Source organism: Motacilla alba, chromosome 4, assembly GCF_015832195.1.
Source record: "Motacilla alba alba isolate MOTALB_02 chromosome 4, Motacilla_alba_V1.0_pri, whole genome shotgun sequence".
Taxonomy (NCBI): domain Eukaryota; kingdom Metazoa; phylum Chordata; class Aves; order Passeriformes; family Motacillidae; genus Motacilla; species Motacilla alba.
Window position 1 is genome coordinate 2,072,258 of NC_052019.1, and position 21,946 is coordinate 2,094,203.

Consider the following 21,946-nt stretch of genomic DNA (forward strand, 5'->3'; position numbering starts at 1 on the left):
AAACCATTGCAAGCTGAAAACGGGGAGTCCAGGAATGCAAAATTCCTGCTAAGGAGAAATCCTGCCTGATTTCTGGGAAAAATGGTGGGTGAAAGATGAAGGGAAATCATCTTAGAGTGAAAGAGCTTCTGAGGGTCTGTTTGGAAGAGGAAAGAAATTTTCACAGAGAAATTTTCATGGAGAAATTTTCATGGCTCGTTTATGACGAGGGCCTGGAGTGCCAGGACAAGGGGAAAGGCAGAGGGGACATTTAGATGGAATATTGGGAAGAAATTCTTTACTGTGAGGGTGGGGAGGCCCTGGAACAGGTTGCCCAGCTCTGCTCATAGCAGGGAGGTGGAACAAGATCATCATTAAGGCGTCTTCCAACCCGAACCATTCTGGAATTCTATAATCCATATCTTCATAGAAACCCTAACAATTTCACGGTATGATGCAAAGTAGTTACAGCGAAGCATCCTGGCCAATTTACTCTCTTAATCATCTCCTGTGGATGCCTTAGGAGGAGCCCAGAGCTCTCCAGGACCACCAGCTAAGGAGCTCTGCCCAACATGGAGAAGCTTGGAGATGCTCTTCCCTTGCACATCCAGCCTTTGAAGATGCTGCCCTGCCTGAAGTCGCAGCCTCTCCCCAGGCCAACAGGCAGAGACTTGAGAGTGAGCTGGGGAGCTGCAAAATCTGGTGGTGCTGGCTTAAATCAGGTTTGAAGCAGTGTATCCTCAGGCAGTGTTGAGAGGAGGCTCCTGGAAGGGAAGCACAATGAAGGGAGGGATTTGAGCTCTGAAGGAAGCGGGATGAGAGAGGTGGGAAGTTGTTCCTGGAGATGAGGAGATGCAGGTGAGGCCACACAGCAAATGCTCTGGGGGCTGGATTCCTCTGCTCATCTGAAGCTCAAAAACTGGGAAAAAAAAGATGAGTGGAGGGCTGGTTGGCTCCAGGAGGTGGTGGCCACACACCTGGAATGCTGAGGGTGGCTAGGTGGAGGCTGTGGGCAAGAAGCAGGAGAGGAGCAGATCCCAGGGAGATCTTTGAGGTTTGGGGTACGAGGGAGGGTCCCGGGGAAGTCTCAGTGTCTCCATCCTTGGATGGTTTCAGGAGCAAACTGAAGACAGCCCAGAGCAACCTGGTGTGACCTCATGGGTGACCCTGCTTTGAGCAGGAGGTTGGAGTAGAGACATTCTGAGTTCTCCTCCAACCTGAATTTCCCTCTGATCCTAAACCATATCCAGGGTGTTCCTTCTTTTGAAGAACCTCTACAGAGCATGCAGGGCGTCAGGCAAGAGACACGAGCACACCCCTCCAGACAGCAATTTCCTGATTTTTTGCAGACCAAATCTCATGCTGGTAAATCTGATATGGCCAAAGAAGACAGTCTTCAAGTGCCTTCCAACCCAAGTTATTCCATGACCCTATAGCACCTGGAGATGTCCCAAAATGTGTTGAAATGAAGAAGCCATGACATCAAATTATTCTCAGGGGCAGTGGTTTGTTCCCCTGTCAGCAAACATCTCTGTGCCCCATACTGTTGGAAAAGCCAAAAGATCTTCTGCAGTGACCTCCACCAGAACCAAATTCCCCCCTTGCACGGAGCCAGTTTGCAAGCAGAACATCCAAAAAATCCTTTCCATTTCCTGGTCACCGTCAGCCCCCTCTATTTCTTAGCCAGACTCTTCATTTACAAAGAGCAGTGGCTATAACAAAACAAGTCTGGGTAACTCAGGGTCAGCACTGCTATTTATTGAGACGTTTCCTGTGCTTGCAGGATCTTGGTGCGTTGTGTCTCCATCACCTCCTGCATCTCCACCCTGTGTTTGATGGGTGTGTGGTGCCAGATTCAGGGTGGTATAAACAAGCAGATCTCAGCTTGTTGAAGTAACTCACCCTTTTGTTTTCTTTGACCTGGGGGCTGCTTTTTTTTTTTTTGTGGTGAGAATAAAACAATAATTTCAGGGCAGAGGAAATTTTAATATCTCTCCTCCTAAAATAGCACTAGAGAAGAATGAAGATCTTCTAGCCTGAAGAACTTTGATAGATGGAGTAGGAGGCTTTTTATAGCCATCATCATTTATTACTTAATTTTCCCTTCCCAGGTAAAAGTGGGAAACTTTTCAAATGGTTCTCGTTTTATTCCTTTCTCTTGCTATTCATAAATTTTTCAGTAAGAGCTCTGTAGGCAGCAAGTCCATTCTCTGAGTGAACAACCATTGCCTGAAGGGTGGATTCCTCTGAAACATTTGTGGGATCCCATAAATACAAGAGGATCCCATAAATCTGAGCAAAAAGGAAGAAAAACAGTTCTTACGAAGCACAGCAAGGGACTACTTTGTTTGTTTACCATACAAGCATAGCACAATTCATGTTTTCTCTCCAAGAAATTGGAATTATTTCCTTAAAAGTGCTGTTACAGTAGGAAAATAGCTCATTGATGCTACAGAAAGATAAGGAAAAAGCAAATTGAAAGCCCTAAAGGGTGGATCCTTGGCTCTTAGGATGCTGAAAGTAGTATTTGTGAGCCCTAAAGATTTTCTGTTTGGCTTTATTTGGAGTTGCTGACTCTGGGGTTACTTCTGGGGTCACCCAGTTGAACACCAGGGATGGAGACAGGTCTTCCTGGGGTTCCACCATCCTGGGAAGTCCTGCAGGATGGCTCATGGATGGTTCCTTAGCGTGCACCAGGACATCAAAGCCATCCCACAGCCTACATTCCCAACGTTTTCCATGGGGAAGGGTTGTGCATCCCCAGTAGCATGGGATGTATCCATAAATCTTTAAATAAAATTTATAAATTTTATAAAAAATAAAAAAAACCTTCAGCCTCACTGAGCAACCATCAGCCCAGAGTGGGAAGTTTAGGCATTCCTCACGAATGGGGGAATAAAGAACATCTCCAGGTGCACATCTCAGGGTGAACAGCTAATTTTGGCCTCTCTGTGTGTACAACATTGTTTTCTCCAGCAGGGATTTGCTAAAAATAAACAGGTATCCAGGGAAGAGGGTGTGCAGCAGCTGTCTCCATGGGGAGAGGCCAATGCTGAGGTACCCAAGCTGAAAACACAGCGGGGATCAGCCCCACCAGGTCACACGAGCAGACTCAACCCAGATCTGCCGTTTGCTTTTGGACAAGATCTAGGTCAGCAGGACCCACCAACCAGCAGCTTTCCCCCTCTTTCCAAATCACTCTGCCTCCCCTCTTCCTCTCTTTGGGAATTGTTGTGGATTTCATTCAGCTTCTGCAGCCCTCAAAAGGTGCAACAATAGTGGGATAGGGAAGCTCAGGAAGCTGGAGAGCAGGAACAATAGCTGATGTCACGTTCTTTCCCCTTCCACCTCACCTCACTCCTTCTCCAGGAAGCCTGAACTCTCTGTTGGGTGTTTTCCAGGTTGTTGACCTGATTTGTCATCCCAAGGGAAATACGAGGCTGCAGGCCACAGCAGTGGTGTGAAATATCTCCCCTTCTTGGCTGAAAGAGTTTTGGGGGCAAAATGTCCCTAAATCCCGCCCTGGGAATATCCCTTTTCCCTCTCCTCTCCCACCATAGCCTTGATGTGCTCCTGGGGCTTTGGAGTGCCTGGGCAGGCTCATGGAGATGAAGAGGAGATGGAAGAGAGGAGCACTCAGATGTTGCAGGAAAAGGATGTTCTCTCAGGACATGTCTCCTTCCTTATGTGGGTGTTGGATGTAGAGGGGGCTTGGGAAGACTTCTGGAAGCTGGTGGTTCATGGACTGGCATGTGACAACCAGCAGGAGCTCTGCAGGAGACTGTCCCACTCAGCAAATGACAAGAGAAGCGGGAGAGATGCATTTTAGGATCCTTCTAGAGGGAAGCTAAGGGTTTTTAGCAATCCTATCCACTTTTCCTTCCAGGCCTTCAGCTCCCGTTGCTGATGCTGCCTCAGCAAGCTCCAAGTGTGTCCAGGGGCTCAAAAACCAGGAAGAACCTGGGATTGGGATGGCGCCAGCTCCTTGTCAGCACAACCTGTGCCGTGGGGGCTTGTCCGTACATGGAACCATCAGAATTTTATCAAGGCCAGCTAAAATGCTTCTCAGTGGCTGCAGGGCAGCTGGGCCACAGCCCAGAATATTTATTTATCTTGTCTTTGCTCTGTGGCACGGAGCAAAGTCCGATTTGGTTTTTGGGGAAAAAAAGGAAAGAACACTTTGGAACGAGTTCTCACCTGCACCAGGTTAAAAGTGAGGCGGGAGTGAGAGCCCCTGAGCGTTCCCCACTGGATTGGGGTCCTTTGGGAAGGGAAAAGGAGCTTGCTCCAGGCAGCCCCATGACTCCATCACACCCCAAAGCTGCAGATTTGGGGCTTTACACGGCTGCTGGCAAATACTGGTGTAATTAAAATAAGATGCAGACAAGGGGTCTTATCCCACTCTCCACCAGGGATGAGGAGCTGGGGGGATTAACGGGGATGGACACGGTGCAGGGAGCTCGTCACAGATTAGCACTGGGGGATGGGGATTAATGTTCTGGGGGGGATGAGAGCCTCCACAGCAAATTCAGTTTTTCTTGATGCTTATTCAACCTCTAGTCATGCCATGGGAGCTCTTCCTTCCCCCAGGGGTGGATGGTGAGGCAGGAGGATGCAGGAGGAGCAGGATGTGTTCCCCTCAGCTGAAGGATGTGTGATTAATGGGTTTCCAGCCATGTGCCCCTCAAAGCCTGGCTCCAGATCCTTTCCTGCGTTGTGATGACCTCAGTCCTTTATAGATCCTTGGAGATTTTCTGTGCAGGACCCAAAATCCCTGTTCCTGCTCCCTGGAAGCTGGGGGTGCTGGCTCAGTTGTTTGGCAATGGTAACACATCAGTAAAATAGGAAAAGACAGGGACAGAAGGGGTGTCAGAGGCCAGGCAAGGCTGGCATCTCTGGGCTGAGCAGGAAAGGCAGAGGAGGCAAAACTCCCTGAATTTCTGGTGTGAAGAGAATAAAGGGTGTCTGTAAGGGTGGTTGTGCTGGTATTAGCACACAGAGGGGTGCTGGTTGGAAAGGGGAGTTATTTTTTGGGGATAACAAGAAAAGGACCATGTGGGGTGCTGGTGACACCCCAGAGGGGTGCCCAGATGGAGCTGTGGTGGTTTTTTAGGGAATGACAGCTGGGGAGGGGTCCCATGAAGGGTACAGTGCTGGGGGGACATGGGGAGCCAGGGCATGTCTGTGTGCTGTAGGGTGTTTGGGGGGACAATACTTTGGGGACACCAGGGTACATCACTCCGTGGAGCTCCAGGACACAACATCCCTCGGGGCTCTGCGGGATGCCGGGGGTCTCCGTGTCCCCCTGCTCCTCGGGGCTCTGTGTCACCCCTCTCCGGAGGCTTTTGTGTCACTCATTCTTGGTGGGCTCCATGTCACCCCTCCCCAAGCATTTCAGGGGGTCTCAGGGGTCCCTTGTGTCCCCTCCCCAAGCGTTTCAGGGGGTCTCAGGTGTCCCCTCCCCAAGCATTTCAGGGGGTCTCAGGTGTCCTTTGTTGCCCTCCCCGGGGTGTCAGGGAGTCTCAGGGGTCCCTTGTCCCCTCTCCCCGGAGTCTCAGGGTCTCTCAGGGGTCCTTTGTCGCCCTCCCCGGGGTGTCAGGGAATCTTAGGGGGTCTCAGGGGTCCCTTGTCCCTGCTCCCCGAGGTCTCAGGGGTCCCTTGTCCCCTCTCCCCGGGGTCTCAGGTGGCCCTTGTCCCCCTCCCCGGGGTCTTAGGGGGTCTCAGGGGTCCCTTGTCCCCTCTCCCCGGGGTCTCAGGGAGTCTCAGGGGTCCCTTGTCCCCTCTCCCCGGGGTCTCAGGGGTCCCTTGTCTCCCTCCCCGAGGTCTCAGGGGGTCTCAGGTGGCCCTTGTCCCCCTCCCCGGGGTCTTAGGGGGTCTCAGGGGTCCCTTGTCCCCTCTCCCCGGGGTCTCAGGGAGTCTCAGGGGTCCCTTGTCCCCTCTCCCCGGGGTCTCAGGGGTCCCTTGTCTCCCTCCCCGGGGTCTCAGGGGGTCTCAGGGGTCCCTTGTCCCCTCTCCCCGGGCTCTCAGGGGTCCCTGGTCCCCCGCCCCGGGGACTCCCTCACATCGGACGAGCCCACGCCCCATCGTGGGGGGGAACATCAGCTGCGGTGGGGGCTGGACGCGCCCAAGAGCGAGCGGGGGGGGGGGGGGGGGGCGTAAGGGGTGTGTGAGCAGGGGCTGGACTTGGACGAGCTCATTCCTGCCGAAGGGGTGAGCAACCTCATCCCCGCTATGTTTACTCCCAGCTAGGGCCGCTAGCCAAGAATTCTCAGCCGCACTTCCTCCGAGAGGAGTTAAAACTCGGGATAAATCCTGCGCGGACAGAAAAGCTGGGAGCGGAGGGAGCGGTGCGGGTGTGCCATATCCTTTCTCCCCCCGGGCCGAGTGGTGCGCGCGGTGCGGGGCGGGGCGCCGGGCCGCAGTGGCGGAGCCGCCCCGTCGCTCCGGCGCATCGCGGTCGCCATGGCGCTGTGCGGCCGCTCCGCGCTCCTCCCGCCGCCCCCTCGGCACCGTCCCCGGCCCCGAGCCCCGGGGCCCTTCGTCAGGTACCGGAGGGGACAGCGGGGAAGGCGAGGAGAGGGATGACAGCTAGCGGCAGGGCTCCGCTGAAGGGGCTGTGGGGTGTAGAAGGGCTGTGCGGGGTGAGGGGGGGGGGGGGGGGTCTGTTGGAGGGGCGCTGAAGGGGGGATGTGGAGGGTTTTGATGAATTGAGAAGGAATTTGGTGTGCGAGAAGCTGAGGTTTTCACAGCCGTGGCCCTGCTGGTGGAGGAAATAGCGTTAAACGCCTGTTTTGGGGGCGTTGGGGTGCGAGGGATGGGGGCGCAGCGCTGTGGAGGCGCTGAAGTGCGCTGGAATGGAGGGGATGGGGAGAGATTTAAATCCGTGGGATGGGCTGTTAAGGGGTTTGATGTGGCAGAAGGTGGGGTGTTCGCAGAGCTGAGGGGGCTGGTTTGGGCTGCTGTAGGGTTTAACACCTATTGAAGGCGCTGGGGTGGGAAGGATGGGGACAGAAGGGATGGGGCATCCACAGAGGTTTTCCTGCATGGCACTGAGCTTTGCGGGGCGTCGCAGTCGGATTTGGGATCATCGAGGCGGTTTTGAGGGGCTGGGAACGAGAAGGAAAGGATTGGCCGTGCTGGGGACAGGTAGATTTAGCAGGTGGCTACCGGGAGGGAGGTGTCGGTGGCCCTGAGAGGACAGCAGACAGGGCCCTGATGTGACCTTGTGGATGGAGGGATTGTCAGAGGCGGAATCCTGCTGGAGGAGGGTGTGTGGGAGGCTGCGGTGGGTCAGGAGCAGCAGGACATCTCGGGGGGCTTGGAGCAGGGCTGCTGGGCAGACAGCGCCTTTGGGGTTGCGCTTCTGGAAGGGATGAACCTGGGGCTGGTTTGGGAAGAGTCAGCATGGGCTATTAAAAAAAAATATAAAAAAAAAATCCAGGCTTGTGAAAGGCAGGAAAAGTGAATTAGGGTAGGGATAGCTGAGGTTTGGGAGGGGCTGAGGGATTATGGAGAGAAAGAAGAGGTTGTGTTTGTGTGGGTACCTGCTGGGGGGGTTTGTGGATACAAAGGTAATAAAATTTCCTGAGCTCTGAAAATATGTTGGGTAGGGCTTGACAGGAGCTGGGCTGTGGGGACATGCGAGATGGTGGCGTTGGCTTTGTGGGAGCTCAGGTGTCAGCTCAGGTATCCTTAGGTTGCCAGAGTTCTGTTTCCTTTTGGAGACTTAAGGTGCACCCATGTGTATGATGCTGCAGCCCATTTTCTGAAGGGTTTGAATAGAGCAAACAGCCTCAAGGTGTGCTAGGAGAGGTTTAGGTTGGGTATTAAGAAATATTTCTCTGCTGAAAGAATTGTCCAGCACTGGAACAGGCTGCCCAGGGCAGTGGTAGAGTCTCCAGGTATTTAAAAGGCGGTTAAAAATCATTTTTGTGGTGCTTAGTGACGAGGTTTAACGGTGGCTTTGGCAGTGCTGGGGTAACAGTTGGACTCGATGGTCTTGGAGAGCTTTTCCAGCCGAAATGATTCCATGATTCTGTTTTATGGTACCACAAAGGACAACCCAGGAACTGAAGTGCTTGATGCTTTCAATAGTTGCAGCACAATACATGGAAGTATTCAGCAGTGGGAAGCCGGATAATCAGGGAAGGGAGACCTTGCACGTGAATCGCAGACAAACACTTGGCCAAGCTACCTGGCGCTGTGCTTGCTGTAGATTTTCAATTAAAAACAAACAAACACCAAAACCAAACAGCTTTTTATCTTAAGTACAAGAAGGGAACAAAAGCATTTTCACTTTTTGGATGATTTGCCAGTGAAATGAAGAATTCTGCAGTGAGACAGAGAGAGAAATGGAGGTTGTTCTGCTCGCTTGAAACACGTGAACACGGCTGGTTGTGTTCCCTCTCTCCCTTTCTGAATTGAAAATAAGACAGAAGGAAAAGCGACCTTTTCAGATAATTTTTTTTCACTGAATAAATTAATCTTAATTATTTAGAAAGAGCTTAGTGTTTTTTTTAGAGCTGTAAAGTATCTAAAAATTCATGATGGGCAACGAAATGCCAAGATGGTTAAAAAAAATGCTGAAAGAGAAAATGGTTTCCACTCAAGCCTTCCTCTTCCTGAGTGATTTTTGTAATCTGAGACCCTGTTTTAGAGTTGTCATGAGAACATTCAGGCTCTCTGAACATCTGCAAGCTTTTGAGCTCCACTGGGAGATGCAGCCAGCAACTGTAATTTGGTGCATTTGTAGGAGCCATGTCATCTGTTAATTTTTTTTTTTCCTCCTTATTCTTGTGCAGTTCTTTTTAAAAATTTTTTATTGTCAGGCCAGATGGAGGCCAGTGTTTACAATAAATTTCCCGGGCAGTCAGCAGATAGCAGGCAGTTAATAAAAATAACTTAAAACAAAACAATCTGTTACCCTCCCCCCTCCCCTCTGCCCCCAAGTTCCCAAACAGGAATGGAAAAATTCTTCGGACTATATAAAGACTAGAGAAAGAGCCAGAGATAATTCCTGGAGTTCTTCCACATGCTTGAGAGTTTTGGTCTGCCATGTGGCACCTTGGGAGCTGGCGACCCTCAGCATTGTAACAAGTAGAGAATGGGTTTGGAAATAGAAAGAAAAAAAAAATCCCTGAAGGAAGAGAGGAGTGCTGCCCAAAAAAGGGGAAGTCTTTTTGGGAGGTGATGTCATCTTTCGTGTGCCTGTGTTTGGTGGGGAATGAGTGTTTTCCTTGTGAATAAAGGCATTTCTGAACAAAACTCTTGTTTTAAATATCTGCACCAGAAAATCTATGCAGGTTTGTTCTATTTCAGAGCACCCTGCGCCCACCCAATCCGAATTACCTTTATGTAAAACAGAATTAGCAAATCCTCATTATCATTATCCATGCTGGTAACATAATACAGATGTGTTCTCACCATGTGTCCACGTGGGGAAATGCAAAATGAGTCCTTGGCTTAATTTTTCTGTTGTCTCTTCCTCCTGCTCTAAACTGTTGTGTTGTTAATCACATTGTGGTTAAATATGTGGCTTTTTAAATTTTTTTTTTATTATTTTTTTCCATGAATGGGATATTTGGGAGCACGGGACCAAAGAGTTCTTGTGGTTTCCCAACCAGTTTTTGTAGGGGACTTGTCTGTGATGAAAGATTAACAATTTTTTCTGTGCCTGTGTGTTCCTTATGTAATTATGCTGAGGTTCAGGATTTTGTAAGAGCACAGTTGCACTGGAATTATTATTTTTTTTAAGGAATGTGCTGTATTTTAGCAATGCAAAAAGAGAGCTGATTTAACTTGAAATACAGGGGGTAAAAAAAAAGAAGCAACCCCCATTCCTTGAATATGGATGGTTTTCTGCCACCTTAGGGAAATAAGAATGCTTAGGGTCTGCTGTAGTGAAAATTGAGGGGTGTGGAACCATTTGATTGATGGGAATAGAGAGGAAGAAGGGAGATTTGCCACGAGGAGGAGCAGAGCTGTGGTGTGGACCTTTCAGCTGGAATTCTCCCTTTGTGATCATCTCAGCATCTGATTTGGAGCTTTGTGGCTGCAGAGGTTCTGGGCCAGGAGTGAGCCCTGCAGGTGAATTTATTCTTGAGGCGCTGAAAATCAGCTTTGATTTCTGCCCGAGTGCCAGGCAGTGCCCTGTCCTTTAATAACAGAGTGAGTGACGGCAGAATAATCACCTCAAGCTGCTGCTCTTTGTCACTTTTTCAATTATTATCCTTCTCTCAGCTGATAATATTTTTGGAAGGGAATAGTTGATGCTCTCCATAATATGGTGCGACAGAAGAAAATGAAAATGCAGACATGGTTTTTGTAAATCAGCCTGTTAAAGAGAGAGAACATCAAGGCTGAGGGTCTGTCTGATGGGCAACCCATCATTTATAAAAATCCTCAAAAAATTTGTGCTGGTGCAGGATGACATCAGGCAGTTCCAGATGTTTAGTAAGGAGAGATTCAGGCTTCTTCCTGTGTGCTTTGAGGTCTCTGGATTACAGAATTGAGTATTCCTGTCCACTTAAGGTCAAGATTTGGTCCTGAAAATGCACACAAAGTTAAAATTTATTTATCTGTGTCCATTTTTTCTCACTGTTCCTAAACAATCACTTGATGTCCTATTTATAGTCAAGATCCCTATGCTCACTGTAGAGAAATTTGCAAAATAGCTGGAAAAAATTGACATCTATTTTAAGGTGGGTGAATGTTGTCTTTTGTGAGTGCCAAGCAGTGAAAGAGTTATTTTGAAATCAATGAAATTCTGAGAGTCTTTAGCTCACTCTGACTTCTGGTGTCTGTTTTCACAGCTACAGCGAGGTGGGGATAATGTCAGACTGTGGGAAATCCAGGGAAATCCTGGACTCTTAATACAAGCCAACGTTTCTGATAGAAATCATGAGGTCAACAAAAAAACCCAAGAAATATAAACTTGATTTTTCAGGGGCTAAAATGGAAACAGATGTTCACAACAGCGAGTTAACAAAAAAAAAATGAGACTTGGGAAAAAAAACCAAAAAACCTGTGATTTTTCTTTCTATTTAATTAATTTATTTATGGTAAATCGGGCTGTTAATGGTAAAACCATTGATTTTGGTAGGATCTGTTCAAGGTGAGGATTTCTTCTCTGATTTTTCCCTGCCATCCATCCGGCCTCGGCCACGTGTGGGTTTCTAGGGCTGCCAAGCCTTTGTGGGGGAGGAGCGAAACATCTGCCAAGACGAGGAGAAGCACACGGGAGGCAGCGAAACGCCAGCCTTTGTCAGCTGAATTGGGCACAATTAAACACAGCTGCTGCCCTGCCAGGCGCTGGGAATCCTCTGGGAACTGGGAATCCACCCCTGCCAGGCGCTGGGAATCCTCTGGGAACTGGGAATCCACCCCTGCCAGGCGCTGGGAATCCTCTGGGAATTGGGAATCCATCCCTGCCAGGCTGTGAGAATCCTCTGGGAATTGGGAATCCTGTGGAAATTGGGAATCCACCCCTGCCAGGCTGTGGGAATCCACTGGGAATTGGGAATCCACCCCTGCCAGGCTGTGGGAATCTGCTGGGAATTGGGAATCCTGTGGAAATTGGGAATCCACCCCTGCCAGGCTGTGGGAATCCACTGGGAATTGGGAATCCACCCCTTCCAGGCTGTGGGAATCCTCTGGGAATTGGGAATCCACCCCTTCCAGGCTGTGGGAATCCTCTGGGAATTGGGAATCCACCCCTGCCAGGCTGTGGGAATCCACTGGGAATTGGGAATCCACCCCTTCCAGGCTGTGGGAATCCTCTGGGAATTGGGAATCCACCCCTGCCAGGCTGTGGGAATCTGCTGGGAATTGGGAATCCTGTGGAAATTGGGAATCTACCCCTGCCAGGCTGTGGGAATCCACTGGGAATTGGGAATCCACCCCTGCCAGGCTGTGGGAATCTGCTGGGAATTGGGAATCCTGTGGAAATTGGGAATCCTCTGGGAATTGGGAATCCACCCCTGCCAGGCTGTGGGAATCCACTGGGAATTGGGAATCCACCCCTGCCAGGCTGTGGGAATCCTCTGGGAATTGGGAATCCACCCCTGCCAGGCTGTGGGAATCCTCTGGGAATTGGGAATCCACTGGGAATTGAGAATCCAGGGAATCAGGCGGGGATCTGTTGTTCTCAGCTTCTTTTTCTGCCCCTGTCAAGGTCGGGATTGAAGGCACTTGAGATGGTATTTTGTGATCAGGCTTAGATTTATTATTTCTTATTTATATTGCAAGTCCTGAGTTCTACAGCATTCTAGTAACAAGTCATAAAATGTCTTTTGTTACAAGGTCTTTTAAGGCTAAACTATCCAATTAAGAAATGACACCTAAATTATTTTCACTTTTATCCCAATAACTAATCACTCATGAGTCCACAGCATGGACTTTTCTGTCCAATTACAAAATACCACCCAACCCATGAAGAGGAAGGTGAGGAAGAACAACCAGCCACAGCCCTAAAACCTCCATCTTGTTTTCTAAATATATTACTATATTCTAAAACCTTAAACTCAAAGTTTTCCACCCTGTTATTATATATTATGTATTACAGACTTCTATATTATGTTGTATATTACACACTTCTAATCAAACTACACACCCGTAATCCCCAGTGCTATCAATCAATTTTGGAAGCCTTCTCCACGGCCTCGGGTCAAATAGAATATTTTCTTGTGGGTCTGTGCCCTTCAGCACAGAAATTTCAAATTCTCAGCATCCAGGATTCCAGCAGGGCTCGATGCTGCTGTGGGCGCTGCCTCAGCTCTGGATTACCACGTCAAGAAAAGGCAGCTTGCACTCAGGTTAAATCCAGCCAGCAGCCAGGGGGAAAAAAGCATTGTGGGAGAAGAAACGGGATGGAATGGAAATTCAAGCACGGTGTGGCTTTCTCGAGGAAATGGATTTGTTCTTTGTGATTGAGAAAGGCACAGTTGTTAATATTCTCTTTATTTGCCAACAGACGTGCCTTGCAGCGCCGTGTCTGTTACCAAGCTGTGACAGGCTGGCTGTTGTAGAGCGAGGTACTTTGCATAATTAGTGTGAAGACGTGAACAGATGAGCACTAATTCTTAGAAGTTAATGATTGTCAATTATCTCCCCCTTTTTTTTTCCTGGATCTAGTCCAAGGTTAGCGGAATATCAAGTACCTCGAGGTACGGTTCCTTAATTGGCCCAAGCGCACTTTATTGCCAGATGTCACCCCAAAAACGTGGCTTTGCTTTTTGACCTGCCTTCATCAGCAGTCAGGTCAGCTTTGCTGCTGTTTGAAAGCGTTGTTTTCTTTTTAATTCCTGGGCTGGAGGTTGTTTGGATCCATAAGCTGATCCGACCTGACACATGGCTTCCAGATCGTTAGTGCAGACAGAAAGGGGGTGAGAAGGGTGAGACTGCCCCTCGCAGCACCAGGAGATTTTATCCTGCCTTAAACCCACAGAGAGATCCCAGCTTCTGCTGGAAAATGGTGCCAAAATTCCCACTTCACCTATTTCAACTTCTTACCCACTCCAGAAGTTGGCTCATAGGTGCACAAACAGCTTCCAGCTCTTGCCTTGCCCAAATCTTGGAATCCAGCATTTTGGAGCTTCCTTAGGACCATGTTTCCAAACACACCTATTTTTTTGTTGTTGTTTCAGCAGCAGGTTGCTGTAGGTTTAGCTGTGCTTGTGTAGATGGTGGATCCAGAGCCACAGCTTCCAGGGAAGCATCCCAAGGTTTGTGTGGAGGTTGTTGTTTCCGTTTGAATTTGTGCTGCTGGAACAAAATGAAAAGGAGTTCTTGTTTTGGAGATGGGAAAAGTCATGGATTTTTGTTCCCAGGACAGTCTTTTTGTTTTTGGCAGATGACTGTTTAATGTGAAATCCAAGAAAATGCCTTTATTTTCCCCTCTCTGACTTTCTACACAGTTTAGCCTGTATTGTTTAAAAGCATGTTGTAAGAATTCTAATTATTCTCTTCCCTATTTCTGAATGGCATCTTTCTTCAGGCACACAAGTCTTCTGTGTTTAGTGTCAGCCTTTGAATATAATGATTTATCCACACTTGAAATGATGTTAAATTTTTTTCTGTGAAGGAGCTTTTGCAGAGAATTCTCTCATAGCAAACTCTTCTTAAACAAGGCAAGGAAAAATACTCTGCTAAATGTCTGTTTAATATTAAGAATGAAATAAATATCTTTATTGGACGTAACATCTAACTGTGAAATAATGAATGTATAATTTGCTCTGTGCTTTCATATTTTATGTCAGGACACACAGCAGTGACATCCAGATTTACCTGGCAGAAATGTTTTAGCAGCTTAACCTGAGATCTTTTGGTATTTTTAAGGGCTGCACCAAAGTTATGATTTATTTGAAAAATAAGGAAAGTAATTTGAGGAGAGTAAAATTGCTAACCTAAAAACTTAAAGGAAGGAAATATGCAACCTGCAAGGATTCTCCTCCCCCAATTCTTCTTCCCTTTTTCTACCCAGCACTTGAACTCATCTGAAAATACTTCCCCAGAGCTCAAGAAGACAAAAACCTCATTTATTTTGTTATTCTCTGCTCTGGTCTTCTTGCACGGGCTCATAACACTACTTCTTTTAAATAATAAATGTGTTTTATTGGGTCACTCTCGTGTGGAAGCCTTTGAAATGAAAATTGAAATATCTTAGGAATAGCTAACCTTGTTTCATAGGTAATATTTTGTAATAAAATGGAAGAAGTCTTTCCCCATGAGTTTTCATAATTGTTCTTTGTCCAATTTGAGTCCTAACCATTTTTCTGTAAGTGATCAGTACAGGTAGGGAAAAAAAGGGTGGGAAAATCAAGATATGTATTGCTGCTCTGTTTATAATGCATAAGAAGTTCTGAAAATGTTACAGATCCTTAAAAACCTGGTTTTGGCTGGAGAATTAAATTTGCCTTCAGAGTTGACCATGAGTAGCAGAGGAATTACTGCATCTTGTTTTTGAGGAGCTGAAGGAAAATCTCCTTCTTGTGCCCTCAGCATTTTTCCTGTTGACTGTTTCTTTCCTCACTTTGAGCAGGAACAGGAGCGTGCATCCTCTGATATGGAAAATGTTTTATTAAAAATCACTCTGGGAGCTGCTTGCTGTGCCCGTGCAGAAGTCCTTGGACATGCTTTTTCTCCCAGTCCTTCCAATTTGTCCTTCAGATCCTCTCAGAAATCATGGAAACAATTCCTTTGCAGGCAGGCAGGTCAAGAAGCATTTTGAGAAGGATTTCACTGAGGGACAGCTTTGTACAAAAAGTTGCTTTCCTGTTTTTGGTTTTTTTTTCACAGAGGCTCCAGCAATCCTGCAGCTGCTCCTCAAATAACTGTGAGCTTGTGTAACTTGTGTTGCTGTTTCCATACCAACAAATGAAATAAGTCCAATTTGTGCCCACAGTGAAGAGTCTGGGGATTTTTTTTCTGCTTTCTGTCTCGTGATATAAGAAGTATAAAAAGATGAGCTCTGAATAGCTTGTAGTGAATCATCTGCCCCCCAGCTGCTCTGGGCTCCTGTTTAATGATGGGGTGGAAATTTTCCAGAATAAGATACAAAACCTTAATTTTGTGTAGCTGTGAGATTCAGGTTTAGGTGAGGTTTGAAAGAATGAATAATTAGTAGTTGTTTAAATGTGCAGCATAAAGTTCAGTGTGGATTTCCTGGCATCAGCCATGTGGGCAAACATCTGATTGTACCTGATGAAGTCTTTGCTGTCAGCAGTGGCTTTAATTTCTGTTTCTGTATCTAAGAGAGGATCAAAATATCCATCCATCATCCCATCATCCTTCCATCCATCATCCCTCCATCCATCATCCCATCATCCTTCCATCCATCATCCCATCATCCTTCCATCCATCATCCCATCATCCTTCCATCCCTCCTTCCATCCATCCCTCCTTCCATCCATCCCTCCTTCCATCCATCCCTCCTTCCATCCATCCCTCCTTCCATCCATCCCTCCTTCCATCCATCCCTCCTTCCTTCCATCCCTCCTTCCATCCCTCTTTCCATCCCTCCATCCATCCCTCCATCCCTCCATCCCTCCATCCATCCATCATCCATCCATCTATATAACATGAATTGAAACATTCCAGGTAAAAAGAACAATTGAGGGATTCAGAACTGAAACATTTGATCTAAAAAGTGATCAGATTAATGCTGGGGGACTGCAGTGACACTGTGCTTCCCATGGAAGTCTCTCCAGATGAAGTGTTGTCTGTCCTTTATCACTGATGTTTGAATTTCTCTTAGATTTGCCATAATGGAAACCTTTCATGCACATTCTTTCTTTCAGAAAAAGTAGAGCATAATAATTGTAGAATTGCTGAAAAGACCTATTTGCTTTTTCACTTGGCTAAAGTAATGCTGAAAATAGAAATATTTGACCTTACTTTATTGTTTGTTTGAACTGCTCATAAATTTAGCTCTGTTTGAGTGTTTCTGTGAGAGACATTTGTTTCCTGGAGCTGAACAGCTCATGGTTCTATAAACAAGTCTATAAACAAGAAATCCCATTCAGTAATATCAACAGTGAAATTTCTTGTCTTTTATCTGTATTTAAACAAACTCACAGAATGTTGCCTGGAAGCACAAATTGTGTTGCTGTTGTAGCTGAAAGATGCATATTGGGCAACTAAATTAAAATTTATATAATGAACTATTCACTTTGATTATTAAAAAAAATCTGTCTGGCAGTTGCAGATGGAATTTTTGCCTGGCTTAAAGAGAAATATTGGACAGCTGAATTAAAATTTATATAATAAACAATTTTTATGGTAAAAAATCTCAGCAATACTTGGCACTGTTTCATTTCTCTTTAATGTTTGAATTGATGATCTTGGAGGTCTTTTCCAACATTAATGATTCTCCTGGTGGTGCTGGAGGTGCCAAAACTCTTTCCCAAACTCCTGCTGGGATATTGTGCACCTGTGGTCCCTTCTGATGTTACTTTGCTTTTTGCTTCTCTGGTAGAAAAGGGAATTCTGCTGGCCAGATGAGAGCAAACCTGAGCAGCAATTTTTGCCAGGTTGGAGATGAACAGAGCTCATGAGTTGAAGGAATAATTCTGAGTTCCTGTCTTCTCTCAGTGCTGTGGACTTCATCTTTTAGTGGGTAAAAATAATCAGGAATGGCTTGATTTAAGGTCCCTATCTCAAGAAAAAAAAACCCAAATTGAAGTGTGTCCATTTACTTTCTGTGATGAAGAAAACAAAGCTGGGTCAGCTCTTGAGCCTCCCAGTTTGACATTTCACAGCAGTGACCTTGAGGACAAATTCTCTTTTTGTTTTTTGCAGCTGCAGCCGTCTCCGAAATATTCAGACTATTCTGACGCAGAGCAGCAAATCTCAGCCTGATGGAATCCTCTGCATTTTAGGTTAGTGTTACAATTTTTGTTCTCATTATACTGATAAAGATACCATGAGTTTCAAAAATAAGAAATTCATCTTGCTGCTCCAAGCCCCAGCCTGGTTTCTCAGCTGATGTTTCACTCTCTTCTCCCTAGACAATTCTTCATTCTGTTTAGTAATTTTGGGCAAAGAATTTTAAAGAGTGGCCTAAGAAACCTGGAAAGCAGTTAGGAGTTAAATGTTGGCACATAAAATTCATGTGGTTTCAGTGCTTTATTTCTTCTGGGATTGGGAGAAAAGGGCAGCAGGAAATAAAGGTGCATGTGCAAGTGTGCTGCGGAAAAATTACAGGGGTTTTCTATTGCTTTAATACCATTTCATTGACTCTTTTTCTATAATCAGTGTCAAGATTTTAAGGGAAAAAATGCAGACATTATGATTGAAAACTTGAGTCCTTAGAGAAAAGGACTGAAGAGTAATTGTTTAAATAATGTATTGCAGTTAAAAGAAATCTGATGCAGCCCTGAAGAAGCTCTCTGTAGGAAGTGATACCACAGTCTGTTTTTTAGGGTTTTATTCTGTTTTTTTAAGATGTAGCATGAGAACTTAAAGCTCGTTTACTGGACCACAGAGTAAAATTTATAAATAGATATACTGATGTCATCCTGTTCTTCTAAAGTTCTTCTAAACCTTCTAATGTTTACATTTTTGTGATGGAGTTTCTCACGCACTTTTCACGTAAATAATGATTGGTTTGCATTCCTTTCCTAGAAGAGGAGAGAATTGATGGACTGTTAGCTTGAGCAGTGTGGTTAGAGAGGTAGCAATTTCATCCTCCAATCTATAGTCACTTCTAGAATTCTATAAATATCAAGGTCCAGAAATAAGTGTACCTTTTTTACCTTGAACATCTCAGCATGAGAGTGTCATTCATTTTGTGTTGTATTATGACATACATATAATTTATATATATATGTGTATATATAATTTATAAAAGTTATAAATAGATAATAATTTTAATAGATAAAATTCTCTTCTAGTCAGTGTTAACTGTACAGCATGACCCTGCATTCTCTGGGGTAAGAGGTTAAGTCTCTGACTAAGTAGTAACTGTACAGCCAGAAGCTCTGTGAGGTCACTGTGTCAGCCTTCCAGTGAAACTTAATCATACAGGATAAACTCCTTGGGTTTTGCATTTGCTGCTAATTTAACTCCATAAAACATGTTAACTGATGACACTGCAGTATTTCTTAATTATTATTATTATTATTATTATTATTATTATTAACTCTGAGACTGCAGAAGGTCCCAGGTAAGGAACGGTCACTGAAAACATGGCCCAACTTTAAGGAAAGCAAAGGAATTGCTTTGTGTAATCCTCAGTGTGGCGTGGAGGATTTAATTCTCTTCAGAAGAAAATACCTCTCAATGAATAAGCACTTGTGGTATGGAAATATGGGAGGTGTGTTTTCCTGGGAGATTTGTGCTTTGCCCTGATCTCTCAGCACCCACAATGGGACTCTTGTCTGGCTCCCGTAGCCTGCAGAATTTCTGGCATAACTTCCATGAAACACTGTTAGAAATGCATTAAACCTCTCATCAAACACAAGCTTCTGGTGACAAAACCCATGTAGTTTTACATCCTGGGTCCTCCTGACTTGTTTGGAAAGTGGATACTCACAACTATGGTTTTTTACAGGCAGTGCATGTTCTGTTTCACTTGGCTGCTTTTAATGGCCTGGAGTTAATGCAGTTCCCTCACCTCAACCTGAGTTTCATACTGGGCTGGGAGATAAAACCAGAATAAACTTCCACAGCTTTACTTCAACTTCATTAATATTTGTGCTGAAATCAAACCCAGAATTGGAGATCCCAGAGAGAGAGATGAGAACTGAGCCACTGTTGATACAAGTCTTTAAATGGAGTTACAGCTGATTTTTAAAGGGGGTAGATTAGATTTTAAAAATCTAATCTGATTTTGAAGGGGTTGCATGGTAACATTCCTGCATTCTTTGCTGGGGAGAAAAGGCCTCCCAGCTGACAGGACAAAGGAATTAGGAGGTTGGCATGTCAAATGGCTTTCAAGAGCTGTCATGTCTCAGCCGAGTGTGCTGCTGTTCAAACTACACTGTAAATTATTTTCTATGATAATGGTGTTTCTGGGCATCTGACCTTTCAGCAGAGATTTTCAGCTCGTGGTTCAGTTGCTGTGATTTCTCAGGATGTGCATTTGCTGTGAGCAGGGGCTGTCTGTAACTACTGGAATTGTGGCTGCTCTGATTGTGGATTAAACAGTTTCACCATTCACCTCAGCTGAGCTGAATTTTTGCAAATATTGATATTTATTTTTTATTCTCCTCAAAGAGACTGGGGATACTTTCAAGGCTGTTCCAGGAAATATTTATTTTACTTTGGTGCTGTTCACATTTTGCTTTTTTTAGATTATAAATAATCTAGATTATTTATTTAGATTATAAATTTAGATTATATATATAATAGATATTATATAAGATATATAATCGAAATATATAATATATAATATAAAATGATAATATTATACAAGATATATTATATTATTATATAAATATACAATCTAAACATATATAAATACACAATATATATTTTTAATAAAATATATTGTATAGATGATATTATATATGTAAGTGAAAGATATACTATATAATACATATAATTATAATATTATATAATAGATAATTATGGTATATTATAGATGGTATATTATATCTTAAATATGGTATATAATATATTTAGATTATATATAATCTAAATATATAATATATAACATATAAAGTAGAATATAATACATATTATACATTTATATAATATAAATATATATGATATATAATATACATAATATATAATATATTATATATATAATATAATCGAAATAAATCATCTAGATTCTTTATAATCTAAAAAAGCAACACGTGAACAGAACCAAGGAAGATAAGGTTCACATAATCTTTTTTAGATTATTTTTTCTCCATTATATCCATCCCACCCAGAGCTCTTCCTGCTGGGGTTTCTCCCACATTCTGGAACTTTTAGTCCATCCCGTTGTTCATCCCATTCCCTTTCCAAACAGACATTATTTTAAGGATTATTTTGCAGCAGTTCCAGAATTCTGTTGCTTTTGGGCCAATATCTGAAGGTGATGTGTCCATTCCCTCCATCCTCTCCCTCCTGCTGTCCCCAGGTGTATTTTCCATCCCTGCTGGTGCCTTTGGGTATCTCACACCCCCTTGATCTTAGCCAGCAAAAAGATTTCCCCCTGCATTTGGCCAGAATGCTTTTGTGAAAAATGCAAATTTTATGCTTGGCTCTTTGCAAATATTAAAATGAATATTATATGGGTCATGTTGGGAAGTTATGTTGTATTAATCTCTTTTAAGTAGTGTGGTAAATACAGTTTTTAGGCTATAGCATAATATTAAAATAGAAACTGTGTGATGTAAGATACTTTTTTGTAACTGACCCAAGAAATGGAAAAGATAACCAAGAAATTCTTCTCATTATCCTCTCTGGATGGAGATACAACAGGATCCCAAGAAAATAATTATTGCCTCCTTATTGGGAATGCCCAGACTCCGAGGAACCAAGGCAACCGATTTACAAGTTGACAATAAACAGAAAAATCCTTAGTTTGAAAGGGATGTTTGCATCATGTGTGAGATATATGAATATGCAACAGGCTGTTGCTTTTGAGGGTTAATCCTTTGTAGCAAGCCATGCTTTTTGGGGCTTAGTGCCCAGGAAGCATCCAGAAGTCCATAATTCTTTGCTTTTATTGTCTTTTATTGTCCTAACTCTTGATAGTCTAAATTCTTATTGCTCTAATTTTTTTTATTACTATATTTATAACTATTTTATTAGTCCTAAACTTCTGCAATTTTAAAACAAGTGATTGGAGTTTTTTCACGCTTTCTGCCAATTTAGCAAACCGAACGGGCTCCTTGAGGGGCAGCTGAGCCCTGCCTGGGGAGCAGAGCAGGAGCCTGGGGCTCAGCCTGACTCAGGGTGTGCCCACACCCCTGCCACGGGCTGGGAACAGGAGGGGGACTTCCAAACTCCCAGCTCAGCTGGAGACAGGCGTCGGGGTTTCCTAATTAATGGCCTTGCCCATTGTTCTGGGGAGGACTCCTGATATGCTCTCGGGGGTTATCTTATCTTGGGCATTGTTTCATTTCCTGTTTGTTTTCTGCTAACTCTCTCTGTTCCTTTGACTCCATATGTCGCTGTAGAGGAGCTCTGAAGTGTCTGTTTGAAAGCTCCTGTCTGGACAGGATACTTGAAAGACCCAAGTAAAGCACAAATTTCAAATATTCTGCAGAACTCATGGTTTTATGTTAAACAATTACCTTCCCTGCATGGCTGTCAGTGCTCTGCAAGCAACAATTCACCCATGCCCTCTATTATAAGAGATAAATTTGTCAGCTGTCCCTCTTTAAGATCTTTTGTTTTCTCTTCCCCTCCTTCTGTCATTAACTGAAAAAGCAGGGGTTTGGAGTTTGGCTTGGAAGATCTTCCCTGCTCTAAGCTGCTGTACCCAGATAAAATCTCAAACTCTTCAAGTGATGGTGACATCAATTTTTAAAAA

General features: G+C 44.8%; 1 protein-coding gene across 1 annotated transcript in view; it reads left to right on the forward strand.

The window, feature by feature from the left end:
* Window positions 1-6,321: 6,321 nt before the first annotated feature.
* C4H20orf194 (chromosome 4 C20orf194 homolog) overlaps window positions 6,322-21,946 on the forward strand; it is a 68,477-nt gene continuing 52,852 nt past the window's right edge. Inside the window, 2 exon segments of the mRNA XM_038134624.1 lie at window positions 6,322-6,524; window positions 17,275-17,354. Coding sequence (XP_037990552.1) covers window positions 6,442-6,524; window positions 17,275-17,354 — 163 coding nt within the window. The 5' untranslated portion in view covers window positions 6,322-6,441.